The sequence below is a fragment of the Porites lutea genome, chromosome 6 (assembly GCF_958299795.1).
Source record: "Porites lutea chromosome 6, jaPorLute2.1, whole genome shotgun sequence".
In the NCBI taxonomy this organism is placed as follows: Eukaryota; Metazoa; Cnidaria; class Anthozoa; order Scleractinia; family Poritidae; genus Porites; species Porites lutea.
In genome coordinates, this window is record NC_133206.1 from 14,030,177 (window position 1) to 14,054,275 (window position 24,099).

Sequence of the window (24,099 nt, forward strand, 5' to 3'; positions counted from 1 at the left end):
ACAAGAAAGAAAAACAAAAAGACCAAAAAAAAGGAAATAAAGTTTCCAACGGCGAGAGTCGAACCCCGAGCCTCCGAAGTGTAACGTCAATGAGTTATCTATTGCACCACGACAACTAATAGTGAAGCCAATTTTCAATTAATCATCTTTAACACTTTTGCCCATGAAATTCTGCTGGTCGACGCTGTTTGAAGCCGGTAGAGCTTTATTCATGAAGAACTGAAAGATATATTCGAGAAAAACAAGCATGGTTTTGACAGTTAAAGCTGTACTTTAACTGATTTTGTCGCATTTGAAGAACATATGGCCGACAAGTCTTTAGCAACTTGCGATTCTCGGCGTTTACATGAGGAGAATCACTTACGATTCAGCAACGGTAAACATTTCCGTTTTATTGTACAAAGAAATATTTCATTTCAGAATGATATGTCACTCAAAACTATGAGATTGTAAGTCTTGTCGTGAGAAAAGTTAAAAAATCGTGAGACTCACGGCAGAATCGTGAGCTTGGACCAGCTTAGCTTGGGACTTTTCGTCATGTTTATCGCCTGGACGAGTCAATGAAGCTTCAAAAGTTCATAAACTTCTGTCTCAAAGTTGACGATGGTGCTATTGAAACATTTAAAGTCCACATGAAGACCGGCAAACGACCTGTGACTCCTGTCACAATGTACAAAATCAGCTCATCGCGGAACGGGAACGATCTACGACGGGTGTCGTTTTGATATCGGGCGCTTTCGCGCAGAGCCGACTGATTTACGAAAAGTATCTCCATCTGCTTTATCTCGATGTAAATTCCATAAAATCTTTTTTTTTTTTCAATTCTTTTTTTCCACTTACAGATGTACATGGCTTTTAAAACTCGCCCCAGTCCTCGCTCAAAAATTGGAATAAATGCAGGTGGTTCGCACTTTCTGCAGCTCTACCGCAAAAATAAGTACGGTGACTCTTATACACTGGAACCTCGATATAGCGAAGGGCCAAGGGACTGGCAAAAATATGTTCCCTATAACGAGGTTTCGTTATATCGAGGTTCTTTAATTTTCATATATTTTCCTAGCAAATGCTGGGGTAAACAAAATCGTTCGTTATACCCAGGACTTCGTTATATAGAAGTTCTTCAGATATCGAGGTTCCACTGTATTTAAGTTCATGCAAGAAAGTTCGTGGTTTCAGTAACAACAATACTTCCTTTTAATGAGTAAAATACTGGCAAAAATCTATGTTCAGTATTTTAGCCATTCTATGATCAGCGGAGAAGGGAGTTGTATCACGCACTGTTAGGGCATGGAAGACATGGAGAAACTCTGATTTAGTCAGGACAAGGGCCTCTGCAAAGAGATAAGTGGTTAGGCGGTTGTGGTTTTTTTGACCTATAGGACAACAAAAATTCCTTCAAGTCCAAATATGCCTGTTCCTCGAGGCTCCAAGATAGTGGGGAAAACGAGCGAGAAAAACAGGGCGAAAGTTAGAATCATGACTGACTTGTGATCATTTTCTATTGCATCAGTTATAGCTACATGAACTATCATTTTCATGTTTGCTTCTTCTCCGTGCGAACAGAAAGACACTCTAGGGTGTTCGTTTGCTGCTGTGGATTCCTATAGGCATTTTTCTTTTCATCCTGCGATCCAGTTTCATCCTGTTGAACACATCTCGACAAGATCTATCCCACATAGAAACGACTTGCTAAAGTCCCTGGTAAAGTGGAAGCAGTTCCATTTCCGACGTCAAAACATTTTCAGTTAACTGCTTAACTCAATTCCTCCGCCTCATAATATGACGTTAATTTTTGCTCAAAAGTAAGGTATCCAGCACCAGAGTCGTGCGGTCTTCATCCTTCTGGCGAATAGCACATTTTAACCAGTTAATAGCTTGGGAAAGCGACCTGTTTCTTGCTTCTTAGAATTAACCTGTTTCTTACTTCCTCGTTTTAAGCCGACAGTTTTCTCTTTTATATAACTAGAATACCGACTAGTTTCTTTTCTAGCTGCACGGAGTCGCATGAACTGCACATTTAGAATGAGATAGCGCAAACTCTTACCATCCGAACCAAGAGAAAGAAGAGAAAAAGTATGCGCAGATAAATTCCAAAATACGTATATATGTTATATAACGAGGAAAAGAAAATCACTATAACAATTTGTATCCAAGTTTAACATCTGTATTGTTGTATCTGTATTTTGAAATAAGGCGCGCATTAAATCTAGCCAAACTGAAAGCAAGACAAAGTCTCGGATCTGACACCTTCGTTTGCTACTAATAAGCTGGAATTAGACAATCTAACTTGGCACTATATCAGAAATTGAGTAGCCTGGGAATGTAAATATCCCTACAAATTTTGGCGTTTGTATCAAAAACGCATAATTCTCTAGCCAAGCCGCCGTACAGTATGTTGCCCAGTATCAGGACGGTACCAATATCCGGACACTTAAAACAAAAACTCAATTTTTGAGGCACCTTTTTCAGTTCTCGGTAAACAAAGTATTTCGAATGAAAGCTGAACATTTCAGTTTTGAGATAAAAGTTTTGGCGAGTTTAAAGATTGCGAAACAGTCGCAGAAGGCGCCGTTCTGTTCAGGCGAGTAAACTTTTCATGGCTAATATTAACGCTGTTTACTGCGCAGTAAAATTAGTGCTGCTCAGAAAAGGGTAGGTAATAGGTGATATTTTCAAAGAAACTGTTTTATATTTAAAGTGAAGATACGTAAAGAAGTCAGGTTCTCAGAAATTTTATTGATTCTTCTTGAAATTCGATTTGTTTGGAATAACGGAGGCCAGAAACATTCACAAAGTATTGATGTCGGGTGCATCGCTTGCCCAAATAGGAGAGCTTGCTCGCAGGCGAGGACAGTTTTTTCTTTGCTGTACAGAATCGATGAATTAGCCGTGTACATTATCCGAATAAGATTTATTTCATATCTATAACTATAAATAAAGCTTAGGATATATGATATAGTCGTAAAATGTAATTCCACTCATTCCGTATGGAAAATTTCTTCGCTCATTCAGAGGCGACTTGATTTCGGGGTAGTACTTGGCGTAAGACTGCCCAAAATGTCCCGAGCCACTGCCCACTACTGTTAGTGCTGTAGTAGCTAGTAGTAGTAGCTGTAGTAGCTGTAGTAGCTGTAGTATCTGTAGTACCTGTAGTATGTTGCAGTATCTGTAGTATCTGTAGTAGGTGTAGTAGCTGTAGTAACTCTAGTAGCTGTAGTAGGTGTAGTATCTGTAGTAGATGTAGTACCTGTAGCATCTGTAGTAGCTGTAGTATCTGTAGTATTTATAGTAGCGGTAGTAGGTGTAGTATCTGTAGTAGGTGTAGTATCTGCAGTACCTGTAGTAGGTGTAGTATCTGTAGTAGGTGTAGTATCTGTAGTACCTGTAGTAGGTGTAGTATCTGTAGTAGGTGTAGTATCTGTAGTACCTGTGGTAGGTGTAGTGTCTGTAGTAGGTGTAGTATCTGTAGTAGGAGTAGTGTCTGTAGTAGGTGTAGTATCTGTAGTACCTGTAGTAGGTGTAGTATCTGTAGTAGGTGTAGTATCTGTAGTACCTGTAGTAGGTGTAGTATCTGTGGTAGGAGTAGTGTCTGTAGTAGGTGTAGTATCTGTGGTAGGAGTAGTGTCTGTAGTAGGTGTAGTATCTGTGGTAGGTGTAGTGTCTGTAGTAGGTGTAGTATCTGTAGTAGGTGTAGTGACTGTAGTAGGTGTAGTATCTGTGGTAGGTGTAGTATCTGTAGTACCTGTAGTAGGTGTAGTATCTGTGGTAGGTGTAGTATCTGTAGTACCTGTAGTAGGTGTAGTGTCTGTAGTAGGTGTAGTTTCTGTGGTAGCTGTAGTATCTGTAGTAGGTGTAGTGTCTGTAGTAGGTGTAGTATCTGTGGTAGGAGTAGTGTCTGTAGTAGGTGTAGTATCTGTGGTAGGAGTAGTGTCTGTAGTAGGTGTAGTATCTGTAGTAGGTGTAGTGACTGTAGTAGGTGTAGTATCTGTGGTAGGAGTAGTGTCTGTAGTAGGTGTAGTATCTGTGGTAGGAGTAGTGTCTGTAGTAGGTGTAGTATCTGTAGTAGGTGTAGTGACTGTAGTAGGTGTAGTATCTGTGGTAGGTGTAGTGTCCGTAGTAGGTGTAGTATCTGTAGTACCTGTAGTAGGTGTAGTATCTGTGGTAGGTGTAGTATCTGTAGTAGGTGTAGTACCTGTAGTAGGTGTAGTATCTGTGGTAGGTGTAGTATCTGTAGTACCTGTAGTAGGTGTAGTGTCTGTAGTAGGTGTAGTATCTGTGGTAGCTGTAGTACCTGTAGTAGGTGTAGTGTCTGTAGTAGGTGTAGTATCTGTGGTAGGTGTAGTGTCTGTAGTAGGTGTAGTATCTGTAGTACCTGTAGTAGGTGTAGTATCTGTGGTAGGTGTAGTATCTGTAGTACCTGTAGTAGGTGTAGTGTCTGTAGTAGGTGTAGTATCTGTGGTAGCTGTAGTATCTGTAGTAGGTGTAGTATATGTAGTATCTGTAGTACCTGTAGTAGGTGTAGTATCTGTGGTAGGTGTAGTGTCTGTAGTAGGTGTAGTATCTGTGGTAGGAGTAGTGTCTGTAGTAGGTGTAGTATCTGTAGTAGGTGTAGTGACTGTAGTAGGTGTAGTATCTGTGGTATGTGTAGTGTCTGTGGTAGGTGTAGTATCTGTGGTAGGTGTAATGTCTGTAGTAGGTGTAGTATCTGAAGTAGGTGTAGTGTCTGTAGTAGGTGTAGTATCTGTGGTAGGTGTAGTACCTGTAGTACTTGTAGTATGTGTAGTATCTGTAGTAGATGTAGTATCTGTTTAACTCTGTATTTTTTTACAAATTTCTCGCACACCCGACCAAAAGCCTCACTGATCGTGCGAATCTGAACAAGCGGCTCGGGTTACGTTTTACAAAAATCCTTAAACGGCCTATGATTGGTGAACGTAAATGTCGGCTATGTTTAAGCAGACGTCCGTGGGGGAGAAATGAACGCGTGACGAACGAACCCCAAAGGACGTCTGCGGGGAGGCTAAGTTGAACCTGGAATTGTCATACTTTCCCCAGTTGTGACTGCTAGAATGGGGTTGCAACGGTCTGAAAAATGTCACAAAGGGATTAAGAGATGTAAAAGAAGGAGAAATTAGTGCTAGAAAAGCAGGCTTATCGTGGGGACTGAGCATGAAGAAATCAACACTGCAGGTCAGATTAAATGGGAGAGTGACCTTAGACCATGGGATTGAGGTCCCTTCCCCAAGCTTTTTTTTTTAAATATTAAAAAAATGAAGAAAAACAGTCGTTTGCAGATTGGCTACTTGAGCTTGCAAACCGCGGCTTCGGCATGTCCACGGATGCCTTCGTTAAATCAGTGAAAAATTTCCTAGACAAGGAAGTACGAATTATGCCATCTAACAGCCGCTCGCGTTCCCCACCATACCCCAGTCATTTGTTATGTTTTATTTCACGATGCTAGGTTATATTTTTTGAATCGATTGTCGGACTACTTTGCAACAGGGGCACCCAACGAGAATATACTTCAAAACCACTTAAACATAACATTGTTAAACGAATTTTAGTATTTAAACGGCAGATACAGGCATAATTTCAACCCCTAAAAATTTTTCATCTGTTCGGATTTCTTAGCGGAAAGTCTAGTGATCCGAAAATTATAGGGATCAAAACTTACTTTTTCGAAAATTTCAGCCAGAAAAAAGGCTCCCGAAAATTCTAGGTAACCCTTTTAGGGTAAAAAATGTTAAAAATGGGCAATTATACCATTTTTTAGATGTTCGAAAATCCTAGGAGAGGCAGGCAGCAAGAACTTTACAACAAATTTTCCGAAAATTCTACATCTCAAATCGTCTTCCGAACAGATATTTTCCGAAAATTGACGTTGGGTGCCCCTGTTTGCAAGTTCAAGAGAAGCTTATAAGTCGCTTGCCTGTCGAAATTTATGCACAATTACTTTGTTATTCTTGTGTCCGGATACTGGGTAAGCTGTCCGGATACTGGGCAACATAGGAGCTCTGCAAAAATATTAATTTCGCGATGGAAAAAAGGCCAAAAAGTTACACTGTCTTTCGTCATATTAAGGACTAAATAGATTTTCTCTGGGCCAAATTTCAGAGCTCTTGCGACTAACAAAGGAAAGTTATTGCGATGTTAAACTGAAGTGTCCGGATACTGGGCAACATTCTGTACTAGAAGTCTAATTGGTTGATAGTGTAAAAAGGGGGTCGACCTGCAGGCAACACACGACTTTCATGACCTCGAGCCAAAATGCTGCTTGTTCCAATAAATTTTTAGAATGGCACTTATTAGAATGAGGGCGCTTAATGGATTAGGGGCGCTTATTTACAAAAACACATTCGAAGAAGGGCGTTTATTCGAAAGGGGGCGCTTATTGGAAGGAGGGCGCTTAATCGAATCACTACGAACACTTTAGTCGCTTATTTGAGGCTGGGCACTTAATAAATTTTCACCATTTCCAGCCAGGTATTTTGCAACAAAACAGTAAATAATAATAAAACCTGAAGATGTACCAAAGCAGAAATTTCTCGGTGAGGAGAAGGAGTCCAAGTCCTTTTAGGACGAAAAGTATTAGGATTGGCTTGGGGTGGGTAGTGATGAAAATATTCAAGGAGGTGCATGCGTAGGCTAGATTAATTGAAGTCAGCTTTGACTTCAGTCCAATTTATATGACGGGAAAAGGGGCAAAAAGAAGGAAGGAACTATAAAAACGAAGGCTTCGTTTTTGAAGCACGAGAATTTTTTTGTAAGTACATTTTGGCCGCTTGACGCCAAGCCGCCAAATCATATGTCAGATAAGGCAATATCAATGATTGATAAATATTTTAAATGGTAGGGACGAAGTGCCTAAGACGAGCAACAACACCAACAGTTTTGCTTACTTTTAATGCAACATTATTAATATGAAATTTCAAGCTTAATGTCACTATTCCGCTTGTAAGATACGCATGCAAACGTCACGCAAATAAATGACGCACGCAGGCTAAATAAACAACAACTACATTATGGCGTAATGAGGGGGGGACACAGCCCTGTGGCAGGTTATAGCGACTTCGGGTTATGCGCACAAAATAACACAAGCCTTACTTATCGCCCCACTACCGTGGGGTAGGACAAGAATCTTGGCAGAGCCTTTCTTATCTCCCCAGCGCCGCACGGGCTGGATCGGACAAGATTAAGGCAAAGGAATAGCTCAAAAGATGGCAAGACACAAGCAATGCCAAAAGCTTGGGGGAAGTCGCAACGTAGACTTAACCGCACCACAGGGAGTGACCCACCAAAATTTATTGAGACATAACAAAACAACAACTCCTCCAAAGGGAGGGAGGGCGGGTAACAAAACTACTTTAAATGATTGCTTTCGTGCAAGCTAACCAAATAATGACTAGGAGTGGCATTGGCAAAGCTTTATAGTCAGACAGTGTCTCAAAGTACGGCCAATAGGCACAGTTGTACTATAAACTATCTCAACTTATCATGATTAAGGTCTAGCCATGAATAGCTCTGAATAGGGCTTTGAAAACAGGGACCAATCTTTGCGAAGCTAAGAAAATACACGATGACAAACATGCGACAAATTAGTGAGGTTCTAGCCATGAAAAGCTTTTGTTTTCTGCTTAAAGAATAGAGTGCTTTCATTTAATGAATCAGGCTTTCAAGATATCACCGAGCCTAAGACGGGGCAGGCTTTCTCGGCCTACCCCCCTGGGGCTTCATGCTCCATTAACTGCATTTACCCGCTGGTAAATGTCTCATTAATGTCACTATTCCGCTTGTAAGATACGCATGCAAACGTCACGCAAATAAATGACGCACGCAGGCTAAATAAACAACAACTACATGATGGCGTAATGAGGGGGGGACACAGCCCTGTGGCAGGTTATAGCGACTTCGGGTTATGCGCACAAAATAACACAAGCCTTACTTATCGCCCCACTACCGTGGGGTAGGACAAGAATCTTGGCAGAGCCTTTCTTATCTCCCCAGCGCCGCACGGGCTGGATCGGACAAGATTAAGGCAAAGGAATAGCTCAAAAGATGGCAAGACACAAGCAATGCCAAAAGCTTGGGGGAAGTCGCAACGCAGACTTAACCGCCACAGATGCATGCAATGCATCCCCCCAAGCAACAACAAAAAACTAAATAAAGTTCCCTGACACACGAGCCATTTTGGGAACAGCAGAAAGCAAGACTGTTTCGGGAGTGCGAATATACAGTTGATAACAGTCCGAGGACCAACGACCTAAAACTTTTATTAACCAGTCTGGTAAGCCCGCAGCGGCCGCAGCGGACGCGGCACCTATACGAAAACTGTGACCTTTTAGACTCTCGTGTGGGAGTCCCGCACAGCGAGCAGAATCCTGAAGTAAATGCGTAACAGAAGACCGAGTGAGAAGCCGACCCGACTGAAAGTAAAAAAGGGGTCCAGGCCGAGGCTGGGCAAGCATAAAATACCGTTGCATAGCGGAAACGGGGCACAATAAAGAAGAGCACCGAGCTACCACGAGAGATTGCCCCTGTCTAAAACTGTCAGTTTTAGACGATTTAAGTTTGAGAAGCATGTGCTGCGGGCGAGCCAAACTTGGTGAGAAAGTCACGCAATCAGTGGTGAGGTTAAACTGAGAACTAAAATTACGTGCCCCCGGGTACGTAAACTCGCTACAACGAAGAAAGGCGAAAAAGGCTAGCGTAAATGCAGCCCAGATCATGGAAAAATCCCGAACATCCAACCAGCTCTCAAGGACGGGACGGATAGCTAACAGGACCCGGGGGGTGACCGGCTGACGACTTATACGAGGACAACCCTGGTAACGAAGAATACCCCTTAAGATCTTTTTTAAAAGCAGCTTGCCCTGTAAGGGGTCATTGTAACCGGAAACTATATGTAGATTTCTGACGGCTGCTAAGTATATTTTGATTGTGCAATGACGAACTGTGCGAGCTAAATAAGATGCAAAATAAATAAGTGTCCCCTCCGAGGCAGGTAAAATATCGCCTGTCGGAGATGTAAGTCTGTTCATAAGGCAAAATGAGATAAAACGCTTTTCTCCAGATGTATAGGTGCGTTTGGTGTTCCATGATAAGGCCCAGTTAGCATACCTTAAAACTTCATCCTTCAGAGGGTCATGAATGAAGGAGGGATGAAACAAGGGGTCCGGTCGGCATTGGGTGCGAGATCCCTGAAGCGTTTGACCTGGAAACGTGAGAGGGCGTCAGCAATTCCGTTATTTACCCCTGGAACATGGCGGGTCCGTACCAAGAAGTTGTATTTCATGGAAATGAGGACCAAAAAACGGACCAGGTCCATCACCCGGGGAGCTTTTGAGTGGCCAGAGTTGATAATAGCCACAACGCTTTCATTGTCGCACCAAAATTGAAGGCGTTTACCCGCAAAATGGGGGTACCAGAGGGCGCAAGCGATAACAATAGGGAAAAGTTCTTGCCATTCAATGCTAATCCCCGTCTTCTTGTTGATAAGGAGGTGAGGCGGCCAGTGCCCCTGGAACCATTTCCCATTAAAATACCCCCCGAACCCAATGGTGCTAGCTGCATCTGTGTACAATTCAAGGTCAGGGGAGGAGGTAACAAAGGAATCAAGGAAAAAGGAACGCCCGTTCCATTGGGTGAGAAAAACTTTCCACATGGTAATATCCCGTTGGAATTGCTTGTTTAAGCGGATATGGTGAAAACGGCTGGGAACACCCCTGGTGAGATTGATCATGCGTTGGAGAAAGGTTCGCCCGGGGACCACTACTTTACAGGCAAATTGCAACGTGCCGATAAGGGACTGGAGGTCCACTAGACGGGCTGAGCGGCGGGCACTAAAGGAATCAAGGAGCTTACTAATCCGAGCTAGCTTATCTTCCGGCAACCTAGCTTCCATGCGGGTACTATCAAGCACAATCCCCATAAATTCCAAGACTTGGGAGGGGCCCAGGGTTTTGGCTGCTACTATTGGTACCCGAAGGGACGTGAACACTTTTAGAAGGGTACTAAAGTTCTCCAAGCAGGCCAGCTTAGAAGACTCTGCGATAAAGAAGTCGTCCAGGAGGTGTAAAACATGACCCAGGCCGTAGTTGTGTTTTAAGATCCATTCTAAGGCCTCAGAAATTTGATTAAAGAGGAAGGGTGAACTGCGGAGCCCAAAGGGGAGGTACAGATCTACATAGTAACGTGATTGCCAATAAATACCCAACAGGTTCCAGTCATCCGGGTGAATAGGCATAATACGGAACGCCGATTTAAGGTCGGTTTTAGCCATGTACGCCCCGGGACCCAAGGACTTCAAAATGCTTATTGCGTCGTCTACCCGTACATACTGAAGAGAGTAAGGGTCCTTTGGAATATGATCATTTACGCTGTCGCCCGGGGGATAGGATAGGTGATAGATAGTGCGCCATTCCGTAGAGTGCTTTTTTGGCACCACGCCGATAGGGTGGCACTGGAAATTGGGGAGTGGGGGCGAGAAAAAGGGGCCTGCGACCCTACCCAACGACATTTCCTTGCTTAAATTCGCGGAGATAACCTCGGGGTGTTGAGAAGCGGAGATCAAGTTATTGGATACCCGGAATTTTTGAGGACCAAGGTAACCGATGCGAGTCCCGTACCTGAGGGCATTAACTAAGTTATCAACAAAAGATCGATTAGGGTGATTAACTAATTCAAGCGCTAATTTATCTACATCAAGAGGGGTGGATACTGTTGGTCTCTGCTTCTGCTGGCGCTGTTCCACTTTATTTTTTGCTGCGATCGCCTGGGGATGCTGATTTGGTGTTTGTGGCGTGCTGTTTGGAGCTAGGGCAATTGAAGAGTGCGTGACTGCTGGATCCACAGCGGCGGCAATTGTGGGGGAAGTGACAGGTACGACGCTGACACCCTGAGGGTTTGTTGAAATCGAAGCAAACGAGGGCAGACCGGCGAGGCTTTTTGCTGGGTTCTTGGTGGGGGCAGTCATCGGATTGGTGGTAGGGGCTAGAGCATATAGAACAATGGGGCTTAGCGGTACCCGTAAAGGTCACCGTCCAAAGTTCAATATCTATCCTATCCCATGCGAGGGTAAGATCGCGAGCCGCGCGGCGTCTAAAATGCTCATCGTATGTGTACCACGCTAAGCCCTTGAACTTAGTTACTGCGCGGCTAATGATTTGCTGATACTTGATGAGCTCCACCGCCCGGTTGGGGTAGGCCGTGACGATTACAAGCATATACGCCATGAACGCGTCCAACCACTTTTGGAAAGAGTCTACAACTGGTTTCTTGCGTTTGACAACAGTAAGCGGGGAGCCCAAGTGGCCTGGGGGTGAGTCCTCATAACGCAATTGTAGGGCAGGGGTCTGGGTCTGGTACAGTGTTTTTGGCAAAAGCAAAGAGAAATCTACGTACTCACCGCGGAGTATTTTATCCTCGAGGGCTTTGTCCAACGGACGATTGAGGCCGTTCGGAGGCGCCACAGAAGAAACACGAGGACTTGGAGTGCTGAAAAACGCGGGAGCAGGCGGGATAACGTCGTTGTGTGGGAGCGATTGAAACGCTGCTTGAACGGTCGACGAAACAGTGTCCTGGATCGCCGCTAGTTGAGCCGGGGTAAAAACGGCATCGCTTGACTCCATGGACTCCATTGGTTCTGCGTCTAAATCCACCAAAAGGTCGCTTGTGGCGGACTCCTCCTCCTCGGGGAAGTGGTCCAAGACTTGATCTAAATCGGGAGGTTCGGAAGCCAAATTGGACGTGGCGGATTGACGATTGCGACTCCGTGCGGCCTGTTGTGAGCGCTTCGACGAGGTGGATGACCTCTTGGCCACTCGACCATCAGCCCGTTTGTTTCGCGTTATTGCAGAGAGCGGGCGGGTTCCATTCGCGGAACGGAGCCTTTCGACCAGGCGAGCGTGGTTTCCCGTGACGGGAAGATTCATTTGTTGTAAGCGAAGCCGGAGGACTTCGCTGGAAAGCTTCGAAAGGTCAGTACTTTGACGCGATGTCGCAGGCTGGGAACGTGGACGAGCCATAACAAAACTACTTTAAATGATTGCTTTCGTGCAAGCTAACCAAATAATGACTAGGAGTGGCATTGGCAAAGCTTTATAGTCAGACAGTGTCTCAAAGTACGGCCAATAGGCACAGTTGTACTATAAACTATCTCAACTTATCATGATTAAGGTCTAGCCATGAATAGCTCTGAATAGGGCTTTGAAAACAGGGACCAATCTTTGCGAAGCTAAGAAAATACACGATGACAAACATGCGACAAATTAGTGAGGTTCTAGCCATGAAAAGTTTTTGTTTTCTGCTTAAAGAATAGAGTGCTTTCATTTAATGAATCAGGCTTTCAAGATATCACCGAGCCTAAGACGGGGCAGGCTTTCTCGGCCTACCCCCCTGGGGCTTCATGCTCCATTAACTGCATTTACCCGCTGGTAAATGTCTCATTAAATTGTTGTCTATTAGCACACCAAGATATTTAACATGATCTTTACACTGAAGGGTGGTAGGAATTTGAATACAGTTATCAATCATTTCAGTGTTAACCGAGTAGTTCAATTTACGTTCATATGGACGAAAGATAACATAGTTTGACTTTTTATACATTAAGCTTTAACTTATTTGCATTGAGCCAGTCGAAGACTTTGAGCAGTTGGCTATTGACGGCCAGTTTTTTCAAGAGATTTCAAATTAGTGTCAGCATACAGCATTTTGCTGAAGAGTTGTGAATATCGTTAATATAGATTAAGAATAACAGAGGACCAAGCACAGACCCCTGTGGAACACCACTTGAGATCATGCTTTCGGTAGATAAGTTAAAACCCACTTCAGTTAATTGTGAACGACATAGAACGTACGAGGCCAACCAGTCATTGTTAATTCCTCTGATGCCATAATGATTAAGTTTTTGAAGCAAGATTAAATGGTCGACGGTATCTGAAGGCCTTTTTTAAGTCTAAAAAGATCCCGCAAGGGAAAAAATTTTGATGAGTAATTGATGCGTTCGATTATTCATCGATTATCTAATGATTACCCATCGATTACTCATTGATTACACATCTCATACAATTTCTAGCAGTTTTTTTCCTCAACTTATTTCCGGTGATGAAAATTTACGTTAATAGTTGTTGACGATAATAATAGCCAAATAGGAATTGATTTTGTATGTAGAAAACCAATGTACATAGGCCATGACGAAAACAGAACGGCAAATCAAAATTATTTATTGGACAGTAACTGAAATATGAAAAACGAAATGTTCAGATAAGGTCGAGTTATCGATCATACTCTCTTGGCTATTAGAGTCTGTGTTGTTGTTGTTGTTGCCATAGTTAGAGTCTGTGTCTTTGTTGAGAAACAGCCACCGCAGAGTGCCTACCGGGTAAAAGATTCCAGTGTCTAAAGTGGTTGTCTCGATTTATCCAGATTTATAGAAACTAAATGAGTAAATTTGATCTAGGGAAAATATTAACAGGTGGTACTGCCCACAAATGTGTCTCATTTCGATTCAAGCACTTAAACGTTTCCTAACAAAACAGGAGAACAGTTTGTAATAACCTAACTTCATACTGTGAATCGGTTAATATGTCCCCTCTCTTTGGCAATAACTTATGGCATTCTAGAAAGCACAGGAATAATCCAGGTGGTTGGAAATCCCTTGCGGTGGCTGTTTCTCAGCAGAGAACTGCTGCTTCGGCTTAGGAAGATTTCCGTCATAAGCAGTGACATTAACACCCATAGCTACAGTAGCTAAAACAATTACTCTTCGAGCCCTAATGTTGTTCGTCCTGCTAGTTTTTGATTTGGTGTGGTTTGCGTACCCGCGAGATTATTCGATAACCAATCAATGACTAATCGATGACTGCAAATTTTGTGGTCTATCGATTATTCATCGATTACTCATTGAATATCGGATATAATCAATGACTAATCAACTTAAAACCCATCGATTACTTATTGATTTCATTGATGTCATTAATGTCATCGATTAGTTACGTCTGATACAATGCTTGCATTTGATAGGATACAGAGGCCTTGACCTCTTACAGATAGTGTTAATTATTTAATACTCGTAATTTATCAGCAAGGAATTGGTCCAGGAATCTGCCTTTCTCGTTCGGTCCACAATTCATGGCACTGAAAGGTGGTAATAAGAAATCGGGATGGGCAACTTTGGCGTCCGCTAGCGATGAGCATTTTATCACGCCCAAAATTCTCTTTTGCGGTATCCTGTTAGTAATCTTTGCTCCACCGGTTGGCTGCCTATAAGTAAGTTCGCAACCAGTGTTATCTAGGGAAGGGTCTGTATTGCCAGGCTTATTTTCAGCAACAAAGACAATGGACTTCTTCTTGTCAGGATCACACACAGCTTTCCAGAAATATTGTGGGGTCACGACTTTTCCGTTGAGTTTGATCTCTTGATCATTAACTCTCGCTCTACCACCTTTAAAACAAAAAAAAGGGGGAGGGGGGCGGGTTGAAATATTAAGAAATGATACAACTACTACCACTACTACTACTACTACTACTACTACTACCACTACCACTACCACTACCACTACCACTACCACTACCACTACCACTACCACTACCACTACCACTACCACTACCACTACCACTACTAATATAATCCTACTGCTGCTGCTGCTGCTACTAATAATACTGCAGCTGCTGCTAACACTACTACTACTACGACTACTACTACTACTATTCCTAATAATAATAATAATAATAATAATAATAATAGAAAGAGCGCGAAGCGCGCGCGTGCGGAGCCCCATAGCTAAGTAAATCTACCCATCCTAAAAAATTTGGCAATCACGTGACTAACACCGCCCCCCGACCGACCGACCGACCGTCCGTCCGCACCACAGTCCACACCAATATAAAATAACTCAATCAACAAGTATGGCAACCCAAATGCAACGGAAAAAATTGCATGGCCGCCCTGACTTTTAGAGAGAAAAAAACCAACGAAATCGTGTCTTTTTCCACGTTATTTTTGATGTTTACTCTCACGTGGATAACAGAGAAAGAGCTAGGGTGGCGAAAATCGTTGGAAGAAAAACATGAAAATTTCATAGCGGCGGTGAAAAAATGAGACATGCTAGCGGCCAGGTGAAAATGAGCGGCAGTGAGAAAATAAAAGCGAACATGAACACAGGAAAAAAATCTTTGGTAAGCACATACGACAATTCCTCCATAAAAATAATGAGTAACTAGGAAGTTTGGCGTTTTAGTCGTACAAAACGGCGTTGTAATCACGCAAAACAACGGCAAAGAAAGACAAAAAAGCGTGCTGCACGTCCAAATTTGTTTTTTTGATAATTAGAAAAAAAGTGTGCTGCACGTGCAAATTTTTTTTTTGCTAATTAGATCTTACTATTGATCTTGATGCCATTTTCGTTGCCGTCCCCGTTTAGCATTACGCGATTTATTATTTTTTTGTTTATTGTTGGTTTTCACTTGACGTCACTGAAATTCAAACTACAAAACTATCGATCCTACCGAGATTTTACTTCCACGATGTATTAGGACAGCTGAAAGCTAATTTTCATACAAATTTTCGCTTCAAAAGGGTTCTTGGTTTTGTGATAGAGTACGCTTGCATTTCTAAGCTTTTGCGTGACGCGGCATTTACATGACGGCCAAGAGAGTTGTCACGTAGATTAAAAAAATGACTTATTTCAGGGAATTTTGCTATCTAAACAGTTTATGTATTAGAGAAAGTATTACTTTAATGTTTATGAGTTCCTCGAAGAATAAATTCACGCTTTTGTAGCAAAACTCGGTAACAAATGTTTCTGTTGGTTTCCGTCCGCCATTTTGGTGCCCATCCGGATGAGCACCCGCATGGCGTCTCCATACAAACTCTATAAATTTGGGTATTCTCCTCTGACCTGAATCTTGGCGCGGGTCTTTGCATATTTACCTCCTTTCATTCCCAGATTCTGGACTTTATCTATTGAACGGTTTTGATTTTTATTTTGATCTATTTTGAATGGCGTGACACCGAAAACGGCAATTAGTATTATTAACCATAGCTTTGCTTTTAGCCCTGGCTAAATCTATATAATAATAATAATAATAATAATAATAATAATAATACTGAAAATAGTAAAAATAAAGATAGATACGTCACAGAATGACTCTCTGTGCCGTATCTGCCGTCAGAAACTATGAGAAAGTGAGTCACCTGTTTTATGCGAGTGCCCTAAGTTGTAAAAGAAGTAAACAGAGCTAGGGCGTTGACTCCTATCAACGATTCACCTTAGAAGCTGGTTTACCAATTTATAACAAAAGCCGCTGAATTGTAGTCAACAGTTACCGGCACCGCACAAACGACATACTGATGGACTCAAGCAAAACTGACGACGACATTATATGAATGGACAGCCGACAATTGACTAAAGCAATGAATATAAAACGACCTTTAAACTGTGACAAAAAGACGGATCGAAACGCACCGATGACATTTAGAGTCTTTATGGCCAATGACATCACGGCTTAACAGATAAACGACCGATAACATCACAACCTAATTGACCAATCAGGTCAATACCCAGGGTCTAATACCATCAAATGACTCGATACAACTCACTTTGACTCTGAAGACGACTACCGCACAGGTTGTCGAAATGTCAGACTAAGTCACAGTTAACAACAGTCCTATTCAGGACTACGTTCACCCGGACCATCATACTCAATCTATGTTGCACTACTGTCAATATTTTTAAAGACAAAATAGGGAAAAAAATATAAACGTACCTGTTCCAGTGACGATGTACAAAGTTTTTCCTCCAGGTGTACTTTTAGCATAGCTTCTTATGGCCTGTTCAACTGCAGCCCAGTTACCCTCATTAAACGGTTGCCACTGCGGTGCACTGTTGGTCAACACTAAGGTAAAACTTCTCTCCTTATTGTTATTCCTGAAATCCGCTGCAGGAGTGAGATGACCTTTCGCCAAATTAAGGTTCGGGGGTGCGGTTGCGTAATCTGCATTAGTTGCTTGATCAGCTATTACTATAAAAAATTTTTAAAATTCATTTTATGAGTCCGTGAATGTACCTTCTTGATTTTAGCGTAGTTTACGTGAAACTGTGTTTTCGGATTGATCCAGTCGTGTTTTTTTCCCACTGGGAATTAATACTTGAACCATAGTCGTACCAGTTGAATAGGTCCCATCATCACGGCCCTGCTCCAATTCTAAGTGTCCTTAATAGGCCATTTTCGAGTTGCCGAAGCCACTTTTTTGAAGTGAGTCTAAGTGCAAAGCTGTGTAATGAAAATGATTTTCTATTCTCATGTAGATAAAACTCATTTTCACAAAGCGAAACTCAAAAATTACTCGGAAATAACGGAAATGGCCTATAAGATGCGGGTTTGATAGGAAGTACTTAATTTTAGCTCACTTAAACGTATTACTTTCACCACTTGAACCAATCGAATCGAATTAGGTGATAAACTGTGTCTCACAACTCGTACTACTCGTTTAAGCTGCACCACTTAAAACCTCACTCTTACGACTTGGAATAGTGGTGGGTATTATACAGACCCTCTACAACCACGACGGCTCAGCTGCAAACAAAAAGTAGTCTCTTCCAAACTAGTTTTGCAATTTTTATTTGTTTGAGTTAAAACTTTGCAAGGTGACAGAACTCGGTATTCCCAACAATCGCATGTTTTTGGATTTTCGACTGTAACGTTTTTTGGCGGGAAAATGACGTCATAAGATTGACAGCAAAAATTAACTTTTGACTTTTGACATAACAAGTATAAGCAACTTTCAAAAAACACGCAGAGATGAGCTCAAAGGTGAAAAAATCATTTACAAAAGCTCAATTGGTTGAGAAGTTATTGAGCTATGAATTTCAAATTTCCTGCCATTTTGTTGCCATTTTTCAGAAACATTAGTGATCTTTAGCGTTTAGAATGTTATTTGTTTGCAACCAAATTAGGTTTTCCCCCCTAAGAATTTCATTTTTCAGTTCACCTCTGAGTACTTTTTCAAAATGTCTGACTCGCTATGTCAACAGTCAAAAATAAGTTTTTGCGGTCAATCTTATGACGTCATTTTCTGCCAAAAATCCTTAAAATCGTAAATCCAAAAACATGCAGTTGTTAGGAATACCAAGTTCTATTTTCGTGCAAAGTCTTAGCTAACAGATAAATATTACAAACTAGTCTGAAAAATTGAAGAGACCACTTTTTCCTTGCAGCTGACCGTTGAACGGACGTCTACAGATGTAGAAGGCCTAAATGTAATAAACGACCCTAAATGTACTGAAGTAATAACAATTTGCCCTAAATGTAATAGACTCTTAAGTTGCCAATTACAGTAATTACTCGAATAAGTGCCGCCCTCAAATAAGCGCCGCATTTGGGGGGGGGGGGGGAGTTAATTAGCGCCGCGGCGCTTATTGGTGTAAATACGGTTCTAAGCGGTATTACTATGGTATTAAGTACCTTGCCGCGTAGCTAATTCGCGTAAATCAAGTACATTTCCTTATGCACTGTGAAACTTAACGACAAATAAATTGCTTGTAAACGACAAAGTAACAGTATTTTTCTAAAAAAGCAAAATTTAAGCAACTGGAAAACTTTATTTCCTGTGTTTGCATAGCCTGATATAAACACTCGAGGGGTTGGGAGAATTCGGAACAGTTATACAAACTCTCGACTTCGTCTCGGGTTTGCATAACTGTCAAGAATTCTCCCAACCCCTCGAGTGTTTTATATCAGGCTATGGAAACACAGCAAAAAAGTTTTCTATTGCTTTTATAAAATAACTTTCCCGAGAAAAAAGAAAAACTCTTTGTTTAGGTTACTGATTAAAAGAGAAATTTTAACCAGTCGCGAAGTCTTGTACACGAAGCTAAATGTACATGTAATCAGTTCTTGTTTTGCAATAAAGAAGCTTTCCAAAAAAGGGTTTTTCTCGCTTAAAATGTCAGCTTAAGCGAAAAAAATTGGCACAGCATGTTTGTAAAGATTTTCCAAGTTTCCTCCGACGAGGGAATGGGTAAATAAAGTAAATTTGTCGAGTTTTCAACTCAAAAACATTTTAACTGATTCGTGCTTGTGTGATGAGCGCGCGAAGAGCAAAACATCTCGACTTCACACATGTTTACATACTCTCATGCAAACACATCTCTTGACCAATCAGAGCGCGCGCGTACTATCTTAGTTATTTATAAACGTTGTTATCAGCTGTGCAGTAGTCTTTAGGGCCTGTTTGAATGGAGGTGGGGACCCCAGATAGGTGAGGTAACGTGCGGCGGGTCACCCCACCTGTCATGCAAACGTGATCAAATCAAAATGAGAGATTACTGTGGACAGGCGGGTTACCACACCTAAGCATGCAGGTTACCTCACCTACCTTAGGTCCCTCACCTCCGTGTAAACAGGCCCTTAGACTTCTCGTTTTTGTTCTTTACATTTTAGCTGATTAGATCTTCAGAAATTGGGCCTGAAAACGGTTCACTGGAATGTTATTATCATTATTCAGTTATTATCATTATTATTATTGTTGTTGTTGTTGTTGATAATGATACTTATTATTGGGTTTACTCATCCTCCGACCATCCATTTCAAGTTTAGTGCGACGGCTTATTTTATTGCAAAGTGCGATGGTGCGACTAGTTTTAATACAAAGTGCGACAGGTATTACAAAGTGCCCCTGAAAATATATGTCATATTAATAGTGTGGTAATTACCTAATAATCCACTGTCATCTGTTCTCCAGTTATTGTCTTCCCTTCCGTATGGAACCATATTTGGTACACCCACAGTACCTTCTCCACGTAAAACGTGCCCCGTAAATTTTGGAATACGCGTCTCTTTATTGTAGCACACAGCGAACAGAACATTATTAGTTCCCGTGACTTTGTCACCATAACAAAGTTGGACATCATTGTTACCATTACATGCTATCGGGTCTGCACTCAGAACACCAACTGCTCTCCAGCTGTTGAAAAGGCATACGTCGATTGGGACTAGAAAGGAGTCGTAGCAGGGATCGTGACCTATAATTGATTTTGGATAAAAAAGAAAGTATCTGTTAATCCAGAAGTCGTGATTTTGCCAAGTAATTTAGTAAAAAAAACAAAAAGCGAAAAATCAGAACACAAAAAAGGAGAATAACGAAGGGACGTGAAGGTTGTTATAAAGAAATATATACAGTAAGCGGAAGATGTTGAGGAAGATGCACCTGCTGCTTTGGTAAGCATCAGAAAAAGCAGAAAAAAAACAAAAAGCATTCTTTGCTTCATCCTCTTCTTTTTGCTCTTCTAAAATAACCTGCAAGAGGAAAGGGTCACACAATTGTCATTAACTACTATTAAGAAACACAATTAAGAAGATGATCAGAGATATCAATTTGTCTAGAGTTATAAAGAACACACACTGGTATTCAGTTGCTATTTTCATCAAGGGCTGAAGACAAATTATAGAATAGCTAGCCCACGTTCTGGCCCTATGTAAGAGCAAAAGCCATAAGAATGAAAAAGCTAAAGCCCTCAGTGAGCCGGCGTACAAAAATTAGCAGCAAGAGTCCAGCTAAGAACAAGTTAATAATCAGAAAAGGTCAAAACACCCTTCTTGCAATTTTGACAGCTAGGCTTTCTCAAGAAGTCTCAAGAGGACAGAGAACTTCAACATAACAGTATCGTGGTCGCCTAAAAGTTAACTACAAAGGCAATGTAAACATCACTGAATCTTAACCATACTTCAAGCATTCAAGTTTATGCTTTTACTCACTTTGCTGAAAAACTTCCTTGAATTTAAAAAACTTGGCACCGGCACGAGCTTGAAATCGCCTTGTTCTGCGCGAGGAACATTAAAAAAAGTCACTATATGGCAAATGAAATTCACGGATTATAACAAATTTAAACTGCCATCTCGTATAGCTATTAAGTACAATTTAACTTACCCTAGTCTTAAAGCATTATGATTTCAGCCCCCTTGAATTGCCATTTTCGGGAACGCCATGTCATCTCGACTCGAAGATAAAAATGCGTTTCATCTTTTGCTTAAATTTTTGTTGGGTGGTCAAATATAAAATTTTCTGCGGTAAATGTCCGCTAAAGTTCTGCAACTTTTCTGTAGTTTAAAATCGCTGTTCTAATTGATCGGTAATCGGTCTAAAACTATTTAGCTGCTTTTTGGGAGCAGCGAGCATGTAAGCACCCGATTATTATTTTGCAAAAATGTTGATATTAAACACAATTTTTCCGGGTCCAAAAATTGTGGGCGTGGTCTCTTGGGACGCGCGCTGGGATATTAGAGCCTTTGTTGTTGTAGACTACGAGTAGTCCCCCATTTTTCCTCAAGGATAGTAGGGCGAGCGAAACGCGAGCGCGCGTGAAAATCACCCCACGCGAGAAAAGGCGACACGCATTTTTCTCTCTCCCCGCCGCGTGTCGCCTTTTCTCGCGTGGGGTGATTTTCACGCGCGCTCGCGTTTCGCTCGCCCTACTATCCTTGAGGAAAAATGGGGGACTACTCGTAGTCTATTGTTGTTGCGGTCTGCTTGTTTAAACCGTCTTTTGTGTTAATAATTGTGTAATTTGATCATTTGTGTCGTGGGCCCTGTTGCGGGATCGCCATTTTCGTTACGGAACCAGCAAGGTCATAAAAAATGTGTTCCTTTTTTTCTCTAGAATAGGCAACGTTTAGTCTCTAGAATAGGACGTTCGATTCAGGAATCACAGACGTTTAATTCCATATAGTCTTTCGCTGATTAAATCGGCCGTAGCTCATATCATACCCTTCGATTGAGGGCCTCTGTTTATTTCCCAATTCTCCACCAAATTCAGTAAAGCTAGTTTCATCGATTATCTATATCGATCGGCCAGTTCAACCCGAAGAAATGCAAAATAGCTCTTAGATACGCGCTTAAGCTAATTTTCCGTAAAATGTATATTTAAATTCATGATAAATACAACTCCACCAGCTTTAAATAGCTTCTATGGCAAAGAAAAATGGTTTTAATATGACAAAATTACAAAAGTAGGTTGAGTTTGATCGTCCGGGTGAACGTAGTCCTGAATAGGACTATTATTGTTGGCAGTGACTAACGTTTCGACAACCTGTGCGGTAGTCATCTTCAGAGTCAAAGTGAGTTGCATCACGTCAGTTGATGGTATTATACTCTGATTATTGTTTCCCTGATTACGTCGCGATGTTAATTGTCGTCTGTCAGTTAAGCCGTGATGTTATTGGCTATGAAGACTCGTAATGTAATTGGTGCGTTTTGATCAGTATGTTGTTAGTCAAATTGTCAGTTGTCCAGTCGTTCTCTCGGCGTAGTTAGTTTTGCTTGATTTCGTCATTAAGTCGTTTGTACGGTGCCGGCAACTGTAGCCTGCGAACGGCAGACGTTTCTCCTCGGTCATCGCCGCTGAGGGACGTTTCACGAGGAGGAACGTCTGCGACTCAACGACAGAAATTCCATACTGATGACGGACGTTAATCAATGTTTACATAATAAATCCGGTAGTCATGGGGTTCCAAATGCAAATTTGTTCAATTTAACGTTTCTCCTGGTCGATTTTGGTAAAGTGCTGTGCTGATCTGCGACCGAGCTTCAGCAAAACTCAAATGCTTCTTTTAGAGGAGACTATATTCCACAAATATTGATTGTTTTGTTAGAGATTCATCGCGTTTACATTTGACCTTTGCGGCCTTTTGTCTTTTGTCTGTCATTAATGAACAATAGTTAAAACAATGAAACTACCCTGTCGACCAATTGGTGCTTCTGATCGGATTCCGGACAGATTTTGCGTCATCAGTATGGAATTTCTGTCGCTGAATCGCAGACGTTCCTCCTGCGAAACGTCCTTCAGGGTACTTCAGCGGCGATGAGCGAGGAGAAACGTCTGCCGTTCGCAGGCTACGGTAACTGTTGACTACGATTCAGTGGCGTTTATTCTAAGTTAGTAAACCAGCTTTCTAAAGTGAGTCGTTGATAGTAGTCTGTAGAATACCTAATACATGTCGCAGAGTCCAAGTAGATCTGATGTTTCGTCTGTAAATGCATGGCAGGTGATTATAAAATGTGTTTGCACGAAAGAACAATGGTAGTTTCGAAAACGAAGCACTCGAAAACGAAGACCGAAGCACGAAGCACGCAAATCTCGAAAACGAAGCACCCTAGATCGAAAACGAAGCACCCAAAACTCGAAAACGAAGCACCCAAAACTGGAAAACGAAGACCCCTAAATCTCGAAAACGAAGACCCCTAGATCGAAAACGAAGCACCCAAAGAACAATATCTGGTTTAAAGCTAACAAATTCATTGAATGTGTGAGTGAAACAATCTTACCTCGTCTGCAGCACGATGTGATGAAAGCTGAAAGGCCTCTTTGCCCTAGCTTTGAGTTAAATGCTACATTAAGTGATTGACAACAAGGGAACAATTTTGCCAAGTTGGCAGACCAAATTGTCTCATAAGAAAATAATGTAACACCAGTGTGCTTGACAGCCTACTGGTGCATAGAACACAACGACCCTTAACCTTAACCATAACCCGCAATTAACTTCACATAGTGCCCACCGTGTAAAAAGATCCAAATTTCAAATAAAGATATTGAAACAACAGACAGCACTATAAGAAAGTACTGCCACAATGAAAAAGTTCATTTTCAGTGGTCACAGATTCAAAAGTTAGAATCACCTTCTACGACACAGGGGTACCCAACGATTGTTTTCTGTAAAATATCTGTCCGGAGAAGCAGGTATTGCCTAGAATTTTCTGTTACTTGAGGACGGCTAAAAATTTCTAGATGACCGTTCCGTTCATGTACAATTTTCGAACCTTTAATGTCAAACAAATTCCCAACGATTTTCTGGAGTTTAATTTTTCACAATTTCACTACCCAGATTTAGGCAATTCTTCGAAGAAAAAAAGGAAACCCCAAATTTTCGGACTCAAAAATGTAATAGAGAGAGGAATAATTCTAACTTTCGTAATATGTTAAATTGCATATAAAATTTTCGGCAAAATAGTACTGAAGTCCTTCTCGTAATTTCGAAAAGACTCAAATTCCCCAAGGATGACCGAAAAGATGCAAATTCTATGGCGCCGCTCACTTAGAATGGATT

At 41.6% G+C, this 24,099-nt stretch overlaps 2 protein-coding genes across 2 annotated transcripts in view; both read right to left on the reverse strand.

Annotated features, from left to right (window-relative positions):
* The window catches only part of LOC140941547 (salivary protein Tsal1-like), a 39,701-nt gene extending 16,295 nt beyond the window's left edge, over window positions 1-23,406 (reverse strand). Inside the window, exon 1 of the mRNA XM_073390556.1 lies at window positions 23,321-23,406. The gene's annotated coding sequence lies outside the window, so the exon portion shown is untranslated. The remainder of the gene's footprint in view (window positions 1-23,320) is intronic.
* On the reverse strand, window positions 7,604-10,041 carry LOC140941116 (uncharacterized). Its single transcript, XM_073390082.1, has 2 exons — window positions 9,349-10,041; window positions 7,604-9,211 (listed from the first exon to the last, which is right to left on the reverse strand). Exons 1-2 carry the CDS (start codon window positions 9,926-9,928, stop codon window positions 8,157-8,159), a joined length of 1,635 nt encoding a protein of 544 aa, XP_073246183.1. The 5' UTR covers window positions 9,929-10,041; the 3' UTR covers window positions 7,604-8,156.
* Window positions 23,407-24,099: the final 693 nt, after the last annotated feature.